General features: G+C 41.6%; 1 protein-coding gene across 1 annotated transcript in view; it reads right to left on the bottom strand.

Annotated features, from left to right (window-relative positions):
• cnn2 (calponin 2) overlaps positions 1 to 5183 on the bottom strand; it is a 32769-nt gene extending 27586 nt beyond the window's left edge. Inside the window, exon 1 of the mRNA XM_084326916.1 lies at positions 4936 to 5183. Coding sequence (XP_084183042.1) covers positions 4936 to 4989 — 54 coding nt within the window. The 5' untranslated portion in view covers positions 4990 to 5183. The remainder of the gene's footprint in view (positions 1 to 4935) is intronic.
• Positions 5184 to 15498: the final 10315 nt, after the last annotated feature.

The raw sequence follows: 15498 nt of genomic DNA on the forward strand, positions 1-15498 counted from the left end.
TATTTTAGAATGTATATCCCTGACTGTATTTTTATTCTTATTTGTGATTTGTGATTTGACTACCTAAATGTTTATTGTGAGTGATCTGTAGTGCTGAATTTCCGTCGGGATCAATAAAGTACTTCTATTCTATTCTATTATGATCTTGAACAACTCAGTGTAGATTTGTGCCCATGAACAAAACTCTCACAACGCTAAACACGAGACCATCTTGATGATGTCATCGACAGACGTGTATGACCCTCCGAAAACATGACCTGACATGTGCTGCCATGACAACGCCATGGTTTGAATGGACCTTCAGGTGCTGGTTGCATTTCAACAGTCCCAACTTTCATTGCGCCGTGTCCACACATACAACAGTAGCCACACTCGCTTCCATAACAACAGTATAAAGAAACACAACTAACAGTCATAGGACTTTGTCGAGTAATCGACGAGTTGATTTAGTCTGCAAATCTGTAAAATTGCATTTCCCACGTGTGAGCATGCAGACGGGCCTCTTCAAATCTAGTTGATACCAGAGATTATTTTATTGTTTTCCAGGAAATACCTAATTCCACATGTGGCTGTGGTTTCTAACTTTGGGATAAGAGTCGTTCATGGTTACACGGAGGCCCCCGAGATTGAGAGGAATAACGTGCCGATTCTGTTTCAGGATGAATTTTCCCCTTCAAACACCTCCCCCTACTCAGAGACGTCTACGTCACCACCACCAGTAGCAGGAAATACCACTCCGCTCAACAAATCTTCACCACCTAAACCCTTCAAGGACTTCTCCGCTGAAGAGAAAAGAAACCAGCGTATTTTCTTTATGTCTAGTACATTCTGTCCCGAGTGGTGGAAGAACACAAATTATGCTTAGAAAGTCTCTGGTAGAATACTACTACAGTAAAAGAATACTACTGCAGTAAAAGAATACTACTACAGTAAAAGAATACTACTGCAGTAAAAGAATACTACTACAGTAAAATAATACTACAGTAAAAGAATACTACTACAGTAAAAGAATACTACTACAGTAAAATAATACTACAGTAAAATAATACTACTGCAGTAAAATAATACTACAGTAAAAGAATACTACAGTAAAAGAATACTACTACAGTAAAATAATTAAAAGAATACTACTACAGTAAAAGAATACTACAGTAAAATAATACTACTACAATACTACTACAATAAAAGAATACTACTACAGTAAAATAATACTACAGTAAAATAATACTACTACAGTAAAATAATACTACTGCAGTAAAATACTTTTAAAATGGTACTTAATAATACAAGTAAGCCTTGTTACTCGTGGTAGTACAAGTAGGCTACTGAATAATTTTTATATGAAATATTCTAGTATAGTAACATGTTCAATATATTCTATGTAATATCCTTGCAATTGTCCTCGTACTAGGAAGGAGATGGTCAGTCTTCAGTGCATTAACCTCCACGGATCGGGACAAAGTTGTCAGTGGTCCATTTGGCTGTAAATGCTCACTCCGACTGCCCCTCATCACTTCTATACGCTTAATGTTTTATATTATGCTAAATGTATTACCTTGAGGCGACTTGTACCTGCGCATGTTTGAAATGTAACAAAGGAAAACGTTTTATATTTGCTTTGAAATGTGGTGGAGTAAGAATTAGGGGAGTCCTAAAAAGTAGCCTGTAAATGTACTTTAGAAGTAAAAGTACTTTAGAACAGTACTTGAGTACAACATCTGTGGGCCCTGTGTAGATGTAAGAGGGGGATATATAGGACCCTCTCTCTCTCTCTCTCTCTCTCTCTCTCTCTACCTTAAATGGACACAGCCAAGGAATGCAAATAACACTATAAATCAGCTGACGCTGAGGTTAAATGAACATTGGTATGTGTCACACAGACCACAATTCATATTGTTGTTGTTGTTGTCATTGTTGGGTGAACTTCTTGTTTCTCCAAAAAGCACTCTTTGCAGGAACTAAGAAAAGAAGTGTTATTTCTCATGGTTTTTTGTTGTTGCTTTTAAACTGCAGTGTTTTTCAATGTGTTTCACAGGACCTAGGGTTCATGATGACACGTATTCTACACTTTAAAAAGGACCATGTAAAATCTGAGGAGGAAGATGGTGAACAGAAAGAACAGTATGATATTTTGACAAAACAAGTGGGATATACAGCATTTCTGTCTCCATATAACAGATTAGTCTAATATGAATATTAATTTGTTTAATAAAACCGGGGAGTGGAAGGCGATGTACTGGTATGCTGTCACAGAGACCTTGCTGATTGTCTCTGTCTCTGACCGTCTCTAAACAAGATGTTCGTTTCACTGAACACAGTGTAGATTCGATTCTGACCATTAGTTTAGGTCCCTGGATAAAATCTAAATATTTATAGAGAGCGATACACAGTTGTGTGCCAAAACTGTGGAAAATCAAGTCACTTCACTTTGATTTCTGACACATTACATAATGGTTCAGGATCTTCCTGGACATTTACTTTACTTTTAAATCGACACTGTACAATTTTACACTTTTTACAGTACACTTACTGTATATTTTGACTGTATAATGTATACATAACCTAGAAAATGTATATCCCGGACCGTATTTTATTCATATTCTTATTTGTGACTTTTGTTTTGGACTACCTAAATGTTTACTGTTTACTGTGAGGGATCTATAGTGCCGAATTTCCCTGAGGATAAATAAAGGACTTCCATTCTATTCTATTGTAATATTGGGGACATTTTCTGATACCGATACTGTGTTTTGGCCTGACCGATCTCAGTGCATTCCTACCCCAGGGGCGCTGCACTGCATGCCCAGCTGACCTCTCTGAAGTGTGGAGGACTATGTGTGCCAGAACAGTCAGTTCTCAACCGTTTGATGTCGGGCCCGATCTGATGAGTTATTGTCTCGTCTGAGGAGATCATTCCATAACTTTACAGTAAATGGTACATTTTACCATTTATTTTTATTTTACGGCAGGTAGATAACAGTGAAGAGTGTGAAACCTATGAACAGAACAGTCATTCTTATACATTCTCTCATTGGGCTGACTTGAAAAAATTTAATAATAGTCAAGTTAAAATATTCCCCATTTTTCTGGGGATCCCCCTCGAGGATGTGGGGGAAAAGTAATTTAAATGATTACCTTGTGTAAACTGACAATAAAGTCATATTCATCTTAATTTCCATGATAATATCATCTGGGTTGTTCTCTGCTAACAGGTAGGAGGAAACCAATCAGAGCCCCACCCTCTTGAAAAAGATTCAGCATCGTCCTGCCGGACACTACCGTATTTTGGGACATGGTCACAGAAAGGATGCCGTCATTAGTACCAGCCAGGCAGGGCATGAAGCCAACTTTATTATCAACCAACCAGATAGATCAGTAGGCTAGTAGATCGAGAATGTCACCGCACCAGTCAATTTAATTCATCGGCTGCCATTGTTGTTTTAAGAATAAAAAAAAGGCTCAAATGTCTCAAATGGCCCTAAGAGAAAGCCCTTTTTGTCGTAAGTCCGTTGGAGAATGAGACATTGGCTACAAGTCAGAGTAGCCAATAGACGACAAGCTTAAAAGCAGCCACAGAGACCAACTCAATTTACAAGTTTATGTTAATTTAAACAAACCAGGCAACAAACCAATCAATTGTATACCTTATTTCCAAGTGTTTAGAGTGGTCAAGGTTATGTCAATTCAATTGTACCATAACTCACGGATAGGCTATAGTGACATGGTAGAACACATCACCGCTAGTATTTTAAGTGGAAACCGACATGCACAGACCTCTAGTGGCAAATCCAAATAAACAAAAGGTACCTTTTACCCCCATCAACACTGCCGCCTGAAAGTAGACATTCCCTAAGAGCTATGTCATTTTGGAGGCCCAAGTCGCCCTGCAAATGTCCCCATGGGGGGCTTGTCTGTTAGAATGAGTTAATATGGGGGAATTCCCCTGGATAACCCTCTCTGTCCTTACTTTCTTCCACCGCTGGCTGAATAATCAGACTTGATGACATGGCTATAGAGCGCAACACCAACACTGCCAAGATTACAGGCCTTCAATTATCAATGAAACCCCGGCCACCACTCGTTGGAAACAGCTCCATCAAATTGCATGTATGTTACATTGATTGATTGAAAACTTTATTAACAGATTGCAGAATGGGTACAATACAGTACAGCTCAATACACACAATTGTTAAGGGGATGCAGACCAGAGAAATACTTTCGTCTTGTTTACATGATCAGGGTCCCCCATTTTCAATTCATCATAATTGCATTGTATTACACCTTATTACAAAGAGTGAGGTTGGGGTGCATACATTCCAACAAGGCCACTATGTGAATCGGAGAACAGAAGGACAATAGCGGTAGCAGGATGGATGCCGTGCACTTCGGGGAGTCAGGATCATCAGAATACTCACCACGCCACCGGGTCGACAGACGCGCTGCAGACGAGGCATATAGAACTAGTGAATCTATGCCACAAGGACAGACTTCTTTGCCAAAAGGGGCAACGCCCATAGTCTACTTTTTAAGTGCGTCTCTTTCTCCCACACAGTAGGAGAGAGATAGAACATAGTCGATTCCACTATTCCATTCCATGTTCTATTCGGAACTTAATTCCCAGGCAAACACATTCGAAGTAAAATATGATCAGCTGGCACTTGGTTTAACTTTATTTATATACGTTTTAAATACATGTATATAAATGTATTTAAAACTGATGAGTTACGGTGGTATGCGACTATACTTGACTGTGTATACCTTTAGAACCGGTGTTCAGCCTCCCGGTAGATCGTGTTCATAACTTGCATTCATGTAATAAGACACTTACATGCCAATGGCAATACAGAATAAGACGCGTATTACATGTAAATCGGATGACGAGTTAATTTAATACAACTTACTTACATCGCATTATTTACAAGTTTCACAACATACCTTATTTCTGACCTCCGCTGAAAACCCGTAGGAAGGACCTTTGTTAAAACTCATTGTTAGCTCCTCAATTGACCTTTACACTTCCTAGTTTAGAATTTAAAAAATAAATACACCGCGTTAATAAGACTTGGGGGTTGTTTTCGTTTCTCGTCTTTAAATGAAACTCGGCACTGAAGGAACTACTTCTAAATACTTCCTTTCTCTTTTACAGGCCACCAATTAGAACACTCCGCGCACAGACTCCGACGCGTCGTTAATCGATGAGAAGCTCCACCTTTCCCTTCTCTCCCCCCGAGCTGCGTGATTGATATCAAAAACTCCTTATATGGAATGAAACTCCCAAATTCCTGAATGGTGGGAGTGATTCCACACCGGTCCCACCCCGCTGGCCCAGACGTGCAGTAGTCGACCGGACTACTTTTGAGTCACCGTCGGGAAAGAGAGAGGGAGGGAGGGAGGGAGGGAGAGAGAGAGAAAAAAAGTCTTACAGAAATACCCAAAGTAGCCTAAGCTACTGGGGTGACGTAATGTGTGTACTGTGTGTGTGTGTGTGTGTGTGTGTGTGTGTGTGTGTGTGTGTGCGCGCGTGCGTGCGTGCGTGCGTGCGTGCGTGTGTGTGTGTGTGTGTGTGTGTGTGTGTGTGTGTGTGTGTGGAGCCAGATTTTTTAGAGTATAAAAAGCTAACCCCCCCCCCCTCCTCCTCCCCACTACTCATTCCAGGGGTTTGACCCGATGTGGAATGAGAAGAATGTTTAGAGTGGACTGAATGAGAAAACGAGTAGGCCCTACATGGGTCAGCAAATAGACCGAACAATCAAAAGAGACAGTGTAGCTAATGTTTAGACTTCACATAATATTCTTTTAAAAGCATATTCTAGCCCAAAGTATACGCACAGAGACCCACTTTTCAGTAGATGTGTTTTTTTCAGGCACCTAGTGTATATAAAATGAAGAAGAAAAGTACAGGCCTGTACAGTACAATTTCATTTATTCGTTTATTTGGAAGGGACATGCATATAATGCACTGTAAATACACAGGATCTAGCAATGGATGCTAATTTCCATCCTCAGTCCCCAAACATAAAACAAATAAAATACAAAAACAGAGCAATATAAAAACATGTTAAAACAAAAGAACAATCATTTACAAAAACATGGCTACAAAGCTAAAAGGACAAAGGTCCTAGGTCACATGCTTGGTGTTCTAGAAACCATCTTTTTTTTTTACTTTGAGTTTAAAAGTAGTAAAGGTTAGACATTCTCGAATGGTGGTAGGTAAACTGTTTAAAAGTTTGCTGCACTGACGAGACATTCTGACCGAAAGTGGTGCCTCGGTGCTGCACCTCGCAATGGACCTGTCTCACTATGACCACTATCAGACTTCTTTTTAAGGAATTCTCCCATGGGGGGAGGACAGAGTCCAAATTATACAGACCTGTTTGAAGATTTGAATTATGACACAGTGATGTTATTGTGATATTGGGTTTTGTGTGGATGTTATTGGGCCCTGGTGTCATACAATGTAAAAACCTGTCCAATTCAAATTAAAAGTAACAAATAAATCTAAATTGGATCTATGAGAATTTCACATGACATGCTGCAGTGTAGCCTAAGGATTATCTGATTGTCTTTAAGGAAGTTATTAGCCCTAAGCCATGATAATTCAATTCAAACCTTTATTTATTCTCGAAAAGGACAATTCAGGTCACCCTCATTTTCAATGTCGTCGAGACTTACAGACATTTCAACGCATACATTCTTTATAATATAATCATAATAAATAATAATAACTCTATCTATATAGCACCCTTCACACATGGACCATAGGCCAAAGTGCCCCACAGCAAATAGCATAAAATGAAGATAGGCATAAAATTAGCATACAGTTGACAGAATAAAAGCAATGCATAAAGTGCAGACATAAGAATATATAAAAGACAATAAAAGTAGTGCAACGTAGAACGTGTAGACATAAGAATAGGTATACTTATACTTAAAATGCATTATTATTAGATTAAATGTATTCACACACAGTGAGAGCAGTACATAGAGGTACATGCTATCATCATCCACACAGAGTGTTTACTAAACAGATACTACTGACGACAGCAAATACCAGGCCGGTTTCACAGACCAGCTCGCTATAGGCTACTTTAGAACAATTATGTAGTTATAGCTGGAGACGAGAGAGGGAGAGGGAGAGGCAACACAGCCTCTGACAAGGCAGGACACCTTCTGCAGGCGACAGTGGTTGGTAAATATCAAAATTCACAAGCAGGGCCGTTTCTAGCTTTTTGGGGGCCCTATGTAAAATGTTGTTTGGTGGGCCCTATTTTGTGAAACTATGGTGGGGGATTCCAAACCCTTTAAGGTGGGCATGCATTTAACATTTAAATGCATCAATCTGGTGCACTTTAAAAGGAAAAGAGGCTAGATCCGTGAGAAAAAAAACGTATATATCTTTTTTTCTCACAAATTCGAATCAAACATCTCAAGTTGACCCCAGCAATGAGAGAACATTATAATAAATAGGAAACACTGGGGCTCCCCTACATCAAGAAACTCCTGAAAACTTACAGGATTTACAGAATCTGCATTTAACATCTCCAAAATTCACATAAATGAGACAGATACAGCATTTTCCTTACATTTCTGACTTACAATATTGAAATTTAAATGGAACTATTTAAAGGGGAACTATTTTACTATTTCTTTCACTATTTGGGCACTTTTACACAATTCCTGTGAGTCTATGGAACACCTCTGTAATATATATATATTTTTTATTCATTGTTTTGTATTTCTAATCAAGTCCTCAAAAACAGCATTTTTCTACCTCAAGATCTCGAGCTGTTTTGAGGCTGGGCTCCTAAACCACTGCGCTGGGCCGGCCCCGCCTGAACATTAACATGCAGCGGTGTCTCTCTGACATCACATATAGGGCACATTTTCAAATGACTCAGTTCAGTGAGGGTGAATATTGTGAGAGGAGAATTGGAAGAATGCGCCAATATGAGAATTTTGAGACATAGATCATATTAATATAAGTTCACATAGCTAGGAAACAATGCTAAACACTCAAAAAGGCCATTTATAAGATAGTTCCCCTTTAAGATAAAGTTAAATAAAGTTTGAAAATGCAAGTACATTTGTCAGTAAGCTTATGTATATACATTTTTTTTTTATAAAGAAACGCCCACTTGCAGTCATAAGCAGTAGCCTATCGGTAACATTTTTAAGCTGATGATTTGTTACATCCCTACAGGATATAATATATACAGTATACAGTGTATTGAGTGAATTAAAAAAAAAATCGTATTTTTGGGGGCCCTATGCAACCGTATAGTCCGCATATTATGGCAAGAAACGGGCCTGTTCACAAGCCACTTTCACCAACTTACCAGCCAAGGAATCTTTTTTCTTCAATAGAACATTAAAAGTTAACCCTTTCACTACCACACTACAAAGGGTTAACACTTTCACTACCACACTACAGACGGTTAGTGAAAGGGTTAACCTTCTATAGTGTGGCAGTGAAAGGGTTCAAATGATGGCTTATGACCATGCAGTGGTAAAGTTGCACAAGTACAATCAGATGCACTTTGTGGTATGATCAATAGATCTATACTCCTCTTGACACTTGATTTAATGTGTGAATGAAATGAGGGGGTGGAGTCCATTATGACACCCAGGTTGTGGACCTCTGGGGAAGGGTGGATGGAGCATATCTCTTGATCATACCACAAAGTTAAGCCTACTCCAACGCAATTCTAAAAAATATACAAGGCGTATGAATGCATCCTACTTGACAATAGACAAACCTACCAGCCAGAATGAATGCCTTCTACTTGACAATAGACAAACCTACGAGCCAGAATGAATGCCTCCTACTTGACAATAGACAAACCTACCAGCCAGAATGAATGCCTCCTACTTGACAATAGACAAACCTACCAGCCAGAATGAAGGGTACTACGACTATGCTTGCACCTCATGGTACCAAAGCACCTCAAAGGCACTAAAAAACAAATTACAAACATCTCAAAACAAGCTAGTCAGACTACTGCTTGACCTGACTCCTAGAACCCACCTCACCCCTGCCCACTTTGACAACCTAGGATGGCTTAGAGTAGACGACAGAGTACAGCAACTTGCAATGGGCCTGGTCTACAAGATACACTACGCGACCAAGGTACCCATGTACATGTCAAAATACTTCCCAAAGGTCAGTGAATACCACGATCACAACACCAGAGGGAGCTCCACAAATCATGTAAAACCCAGATTCGGCTCAAACAAGGGACTAAACACGTTTCGCAATTATGCCACATCAATGTGGAACGCCCTACCTAAAGCTGTAAAGGAATGTGAATCACTACCCACTTTCAAAAACACTCTCAAAAAACACCTACGTGAGACTGCAATTCGAAACTGGCCGCTACAAATGTCCTAACCTAGTTGTACAGTAAATGACCAAGTAAGGCTTTGTCAGTATTCCAATGTACAGTGTAAAATGTGTGTGTGTCCCCTACCCAACCCCCCCCCCCCCCCCCACCTCCAATGTACAGCCCTCACCCACCCACCCAACCCCACCCCACCCACCCAACCTCCTCCAATGTACAGTTTCTACGCCAAATGTATAAACACTCTTTTTCTGGACACTTTTGTATCACAAACAGTACTGTATTTGCAAATCTGATATGTCATAAATGTATAGATGTAGCAGTACTGTCTATCTGTATGTCATGTATGTCATATATGTTATGATGAATTGAAAATGGGGGACCCTGATGTAAACAAGACGAAAGTCTTTCTCTGGTCTGCATCCCCTTAACAATTGTATGTATTGAGCTGTACTGTACTGTACCCATTCTGCAATCTGTTAATAAACTTTTCAATCAATCAATCAATCAATCAATCAATCAATCAATCAATCAATCAATCAATCAATCAATCAATGCCTCCTACTTGACAATAGACAAACCTACCAGCCAGAATGAATGCCTCCTACTTGACAATAGACAAACCTACCAGCCAGAATGAATGCCTTCTACTTGACAATAGACAAACCTACCAGCCAGAATGAATGCCTTCTACTTGACAATAGACAAACCTACCAGCCAGAATGAATGCCTCCTACTCAAGGCTTTTCCCAGGATGTTCAAATAAGATGGTGCTGAGTCTCCACTAGGGGTGGTCTACGTAATTAGACAATGATGTGTCTATTTCTAAGCTGGCCCCAAGCTTTCACTTCCAATTTTTTTATTTTTTTACCCTTGTGCCTCCCTGGTCATGAAAACTACTTTTGTGTGTGTGTGTGTGAGCACAGCGGTGTCTGTATTTATTATTATTTCATGAAATTGGGAAAATATCTTCATTTTACATATATGTTCATTGTGTCAAAAGCTTATAATTTGAAACACTCTAAAAAAATAGTTATAGTGTTTAGTCCCCAGGTGGACTTGGTCATGTTTTCTACTCCATCCGCTCCCATGTTAAATGGCATTTTTAACCATTTTTAATCTGCTCTCATTCGTTAAATTCTTGATATAATTACCAAATGCTTTGCATATTCCACGACCTAAGAAGCCCGTCTAGCGTTAAGATGTGCTGTTACCGATGTAAAACACATGGTGGCGTAATTGCTCTACAGCTAACTTTGCCACAATTCAGGGGAAGGTGGGAGGTGCTCTTGCGGGCTGAAGTGGCTGACACTGCGGATACATGCTTTGGGGTGGTGGGGGGGGGGGGGGGGGAGCGAGCGTATTTTCAACACAGAACCGGACGCGAACCGGACCCCCGTTGTCCACAGTGTGCCAGACGCCGAAACACGAGCCCCCCAGAGCCGCCAATGAGGAAGTGCATTTCACGGACCACCTCCGGTCGCCTGCCCACCAGCGACCAGAGTTCAAGATTCCACCGGGGGATCCACTTGAAAACGCATACATTTTCAAGTGGAGATTGTGGTATTTATAAGCGTCTAGTAACGTTTCGCGTCTCTGCTGTTTCTGGCCGAATTAGTCATCGTTTCTTTCTTTTTTTTCTGATTCTTATTCAGAGGTATTTCGTCGAGATTACATAATGTGTAATGTGGCATCAGAAATGTGTAGAAATATGATAAATATGGCTATTTATCCGGTTTTTTTCGATGAAAAAAGACGTGGTATCAAACAAACACAGATTTAAGTGGTTATAATTCCGAAATATAAGTAATCTGTTAGAGATATATTGAGATTAGGCTATTACTGTTAATCATGGGGGGAAAAAAGTTTAAAAAATAGTAAACAGTTAAAGTTATATGGCTTTGAAAAAAGGCTCATTTTCGTCGAAATCCTTAGGGAGGCACAAGGGTAAAAGCGCTGGCGCTTTGTCACAGTGGTGCTGCGCCCCTATAACATTGTTTAGGGAAAGCCCTGCTACTTGACAATAGACAAACCTTCATACTAGACCACCATATGAATGCATCCTACTTGACAATGAACAACATTATTTTTGTATTATATATTATTATTTTTATTGATGATTACTCTACATAAAATTATATTTATAGCACCTTTAACCTGATTGATAACTGGGCTATGGACTTCAATGATTCCTTATTTTACAATTTCATCTCATTGTGATCCCCTGCAAAATCATCTTGCTAGTGAATCACTGCCCTAAAGGGTGTCAAGTGTCACATAGCAATGTCACAAGACAATATATAATATAAGCTGGAGCAGGCTGTATGTGAAAACCAGCCCGTCCAGTAGTGCTTTAAGCAAGGTCCCGAGCAGGTAATAAAATGAACACAAGACGTTGATCCAAATAGTAAATTATATTTATTGTACAGGGTAGGGCTTTAAACCTCCACTGATATTTATAGGCAACAAAGGGAAAAAACAACCCACAAACATATAAACAAATAGGGAAAAAGGTAATTGGAGAACAGACAAAGTGAGGTATAGGAGAACTAAATCAAAAGTACCAAAGGTACAGTTCCACTCTCAGTGGAACTAGGCCTACAGCCAACAAGAGAATACTTACTCCCATGGAGGAGTAGCGCAGAGGCCAACAATATCTACATACATGTACTAGTACTTTAATCCACACGAAGCAGTAGACAAGCACAGTATCAATTCCACCACAGTGGCAAGCAATGGCAACCTCACGAAACTCTGATCAGTGGCAACTGACAGAGTGAGGCGCCCCGATGTGTGTCATCTCCACTCTATTAACCACCCATCTCCACTGCCGGTTCGAAGGTGCACCAATCAGATGCAACCAATCCAATCAGGGAGATGAGTGGCATCTGTGAATAGAAACAGGCAATTAGGAGATGACACAACACCACACATAACAGACAACACAAATAATATATTACCCTGATGTTACATGGTGTTAAAATATATGGCAATAATGATAATGAACAACCCACGTACGTGACACAAGCTGGAGACTACTGAAAGATGTAATCTGTGTTCCTAAACAGGCGTGTCATCGTATGGAGGGCTGAGACCGGGGTGATTCACAGGTCCACAGAGGCCTAGAATGATGATCAATACCTTTAAAGGGAACATGACGCATGTGGTTTCTTTATGCGGCCCCAGAATTCCTGGCAATTCCCTTAAACCATAATTAAATCTTTTTTATTTTAAATGGTGAACATGGAGATCTGTCTCTTGCTTGTAGGATTTACACAGATTTGTAAAGGAGAGAAGATGAGAGGAGAGGAGAGGAGAGGAGAGGAGAGGAGAGGAGAGGAGAGGAGAGGAGAGGAGAGGAGAGGAGAGGAGAGGAGAGAAGAAAGGAGAGGAGAGGAGAGGAGATGATGCAGGGGGGGGAGACAAGCTGAGATGAGACAATACAATACGAGGGAACAGGGGAGAAGAGGAGAGGAGTTAAGGTGACAGGAGAGGAGAGGAGAGAGGTGAGGAGAGAGGTGAGGAGAGGAGAGGTGAGGAGAGGAGAGGAGAGGTGAGGAGAGGAGAGGTGAGGAGATGTTACAAGGGGAGAGCAGAGGAGAGGAGAAAAAAGAGCCCTAGGGCTCCTCCAGCAGTCTGTGATATCAGGTGTGCGTTGTCACGGAGTAGACACGCAGCTGTGTTTCTGAGGGCGGTAGGACACACGTCACCGTGATGATGACACCTCCCAGGTGCACAGAAGAGTGACTCAGGAGACTCAACTGGTATCTTGTCTGAAAGATAATGGTAACATAGACCTATAACGTAATGATATGTACTCAGTGGGATTCCTCTGATGAGTGAGGGCAAAGCTTGGTCCTTGGGCGGGGGCCACAGAGGTGAGACAATCTACACTAAAACAGGATTCACATTGGTTATTCCTATTCGATCTTTAATCATAATCATAATCACTATATTGGCCAATGTAGGGATAAACCCGAATTTGACTTTGCCATCTACACAGACATTCTAACAGGACAACGCACAGGGTACACACGACAGAGGACATCTCATATAATGCAAAGACAGCACACAGACACTAGTAGACTATACAACATATGTAACATACTGTATACAATTGTTAGGTATTAAGTGTTAACAGTTATTAGGTTAAGTGTCTTGCTCAAGGACACTTCGAAGCATGCTGCTCGGAGGAGCTGGAATCGAATCGGGAACCTTCAGATTACCAGGTGACCACTCTACCTCTTGATCCACTGTCACCCCCATCTAGGTCTCCAGTAAAGTTAAAGGTTAGGTCTCCAGTAAGGTTAAGGTTAAAGGTTAGGTCTCCAGTAAGGTTAAAGGTTAGGTCACCAGTAAGGTTAAGGTCAAATGTTAGGTCTCCAGTAAGGTTAAGGTTAAAGGTCAGGATCATAAACAACCTTTTTGATTATGACAAGTTCTGTCTTTGCAGCTTGGCAAATAGCAAGTGTCAAAGTGGCATGTTGGGTTAGGTAGTGAGGCGTTGGGTTAGGTAGTGAGGCGTTGGGTTAGGTAGTGAGGCGTTGGGTTAGGTAGTGAGGCATTTGGTTAGGTAGTGAGGCGTTGTGTTAGGTAGTGAGGCGTTGGGTTAGGTAGTGAGGCGTTGGGTTAGGTAGTGAGGCGTTGGGTTAGGTAGTGAGGCGTTGGGTTAGGTAGTGAGGCGTTGGGTTAGGTAGTGACTAGTGGGGTGTTGGGTTAGGTAGTGAGGCGTTGGGTTAGGTAGTGAGGCGTTGTGTTAAGTAGTGAGGCGTTGGGTTAGGTAGTGAGGCGTTGGGTTAGGTAGTGAGGAGTTGTGTTAAGTAGTGAGGCGTTGGGTTAGGTAGTGAGGAGTTGTGTTAAGTAGTGAGGCGTTGGGTTAGGTAGTGAGGCGTTGGGTTAGGTAGTGACTAGTGAGGTGTTGGGTTAGGTAGTGAGGTGTTGGGTTAGGTAGTGAGGCGTTGTGTTAAGTAGTGAGGCGTTGGGTTAGGTAGTGAGGTGTTGGGTTAGGTAGTGAGGCGTTGGGTTAGATAGTGAGGTGTTGGGTTAGGTAGTGACTAGTGAGGTGTTGGGTTAGGTAGTGAGGCGTTGGGTTAGATAGTGAGGTGTTGGGTTAGGTAGTGAGGCGTTGGGTTAGGTAGTGACTAGTGAGGCGTTGTGTTAAGTAGTGAGGCGTTGGGTTAGGTAGTGAGGCGTTGGGTTAGGTAGTGACTAGTGAGGTGCTGGGTTAGGTAGTGAGGTGTTGGGTTAGGTAGTGAGGCGTTGGGTTAGGTAGTGACTAGTGAGGCGTTGTGTTAAGTAGTGAGGTGTTGGGTTAGGTAGTGAGGCGTTGTGTTAAGTAGTGAGGCGTTGGGTTAGGTAGTGAGGCGTTGGGTTAGGTAGTGAGGCGTTGGGTTAGGTAGTGAGGCGTTGGGTTAGATAGTGAGGTGTTGGGTTAGGTAGTGACTAGTGAGGTGTTGGGTTAGGTAGTGAGGCGTTGTGTTAGGTAGTGAGGCGTTGGGTTAGGTAGTGAGGCGTTGTGTTAGGTAGTGAGGCGTTGGGTTAGGTAGTGAGGCGTTGGGTTAGATATTGAGGCATTGGGTTAGGTAGTGAGGCGTTGGGTTAGGTAGTGAGGCGTTGGGTTAGGCAGTGAAGCGTTGGGTTAGGTAGTGAGGCGTTGGGTTAGGCAGTGAAGCGTTGGGTTAGGTAGTGAAGCGTTGGGTTAGGTAGTGAGGCGTTGGGTTAGGCAGTGAAGCGTTGTGTTAGGTAGTGAGGCGTTGGGTTAGGTAGTGAGGCGTTGTGTTAGGTAGTGAGGCGTTGGGTTAGGTAGTGAGGCGTTGGGTTAGATATTGAGGCGTTGGGTTAGGTAGTGAGGCGTTGGGTTAGGTAGTGAGGCGTTGGGTTAGGCAGTGAAGCGTTTGGTTCGGTAGTGAAGCGTTGGGTTAGGTAGTGAGGCGTTGGGTTAGGCAGTGAAGCGTTGGGTTAGGTAGTGAGGCGTTGGGTTAGATATTGAGGCGTTGGGTTAGGCAGTGAAGCGTTGGGTTAGGTAGTGAGGCGTTGGGTTAGGTAGTGAGGTGTTGGGTTAGGTAGTGACTAGTGAGGCGTTGGGTTAGGTAATGAGGCGTGGTATCTACTGTAGCTTTGGGAGAAAGTTGTTCATGTTTACAAATATTGACTGAACTAT

This window comes from Notolepis coatsorum (genome assembly GCF_963971535.1).
Source record: "Notolepis coatsorum genome assembly, chromosome: 13".
Classification (NCBI taxonomy): domain Eukaryota; kingdom Metazoa; phylum Chordata; class Actinopteri; order Aulopiformes; family Paralepididae; genus Notolepis; species Notolepis coatsorum.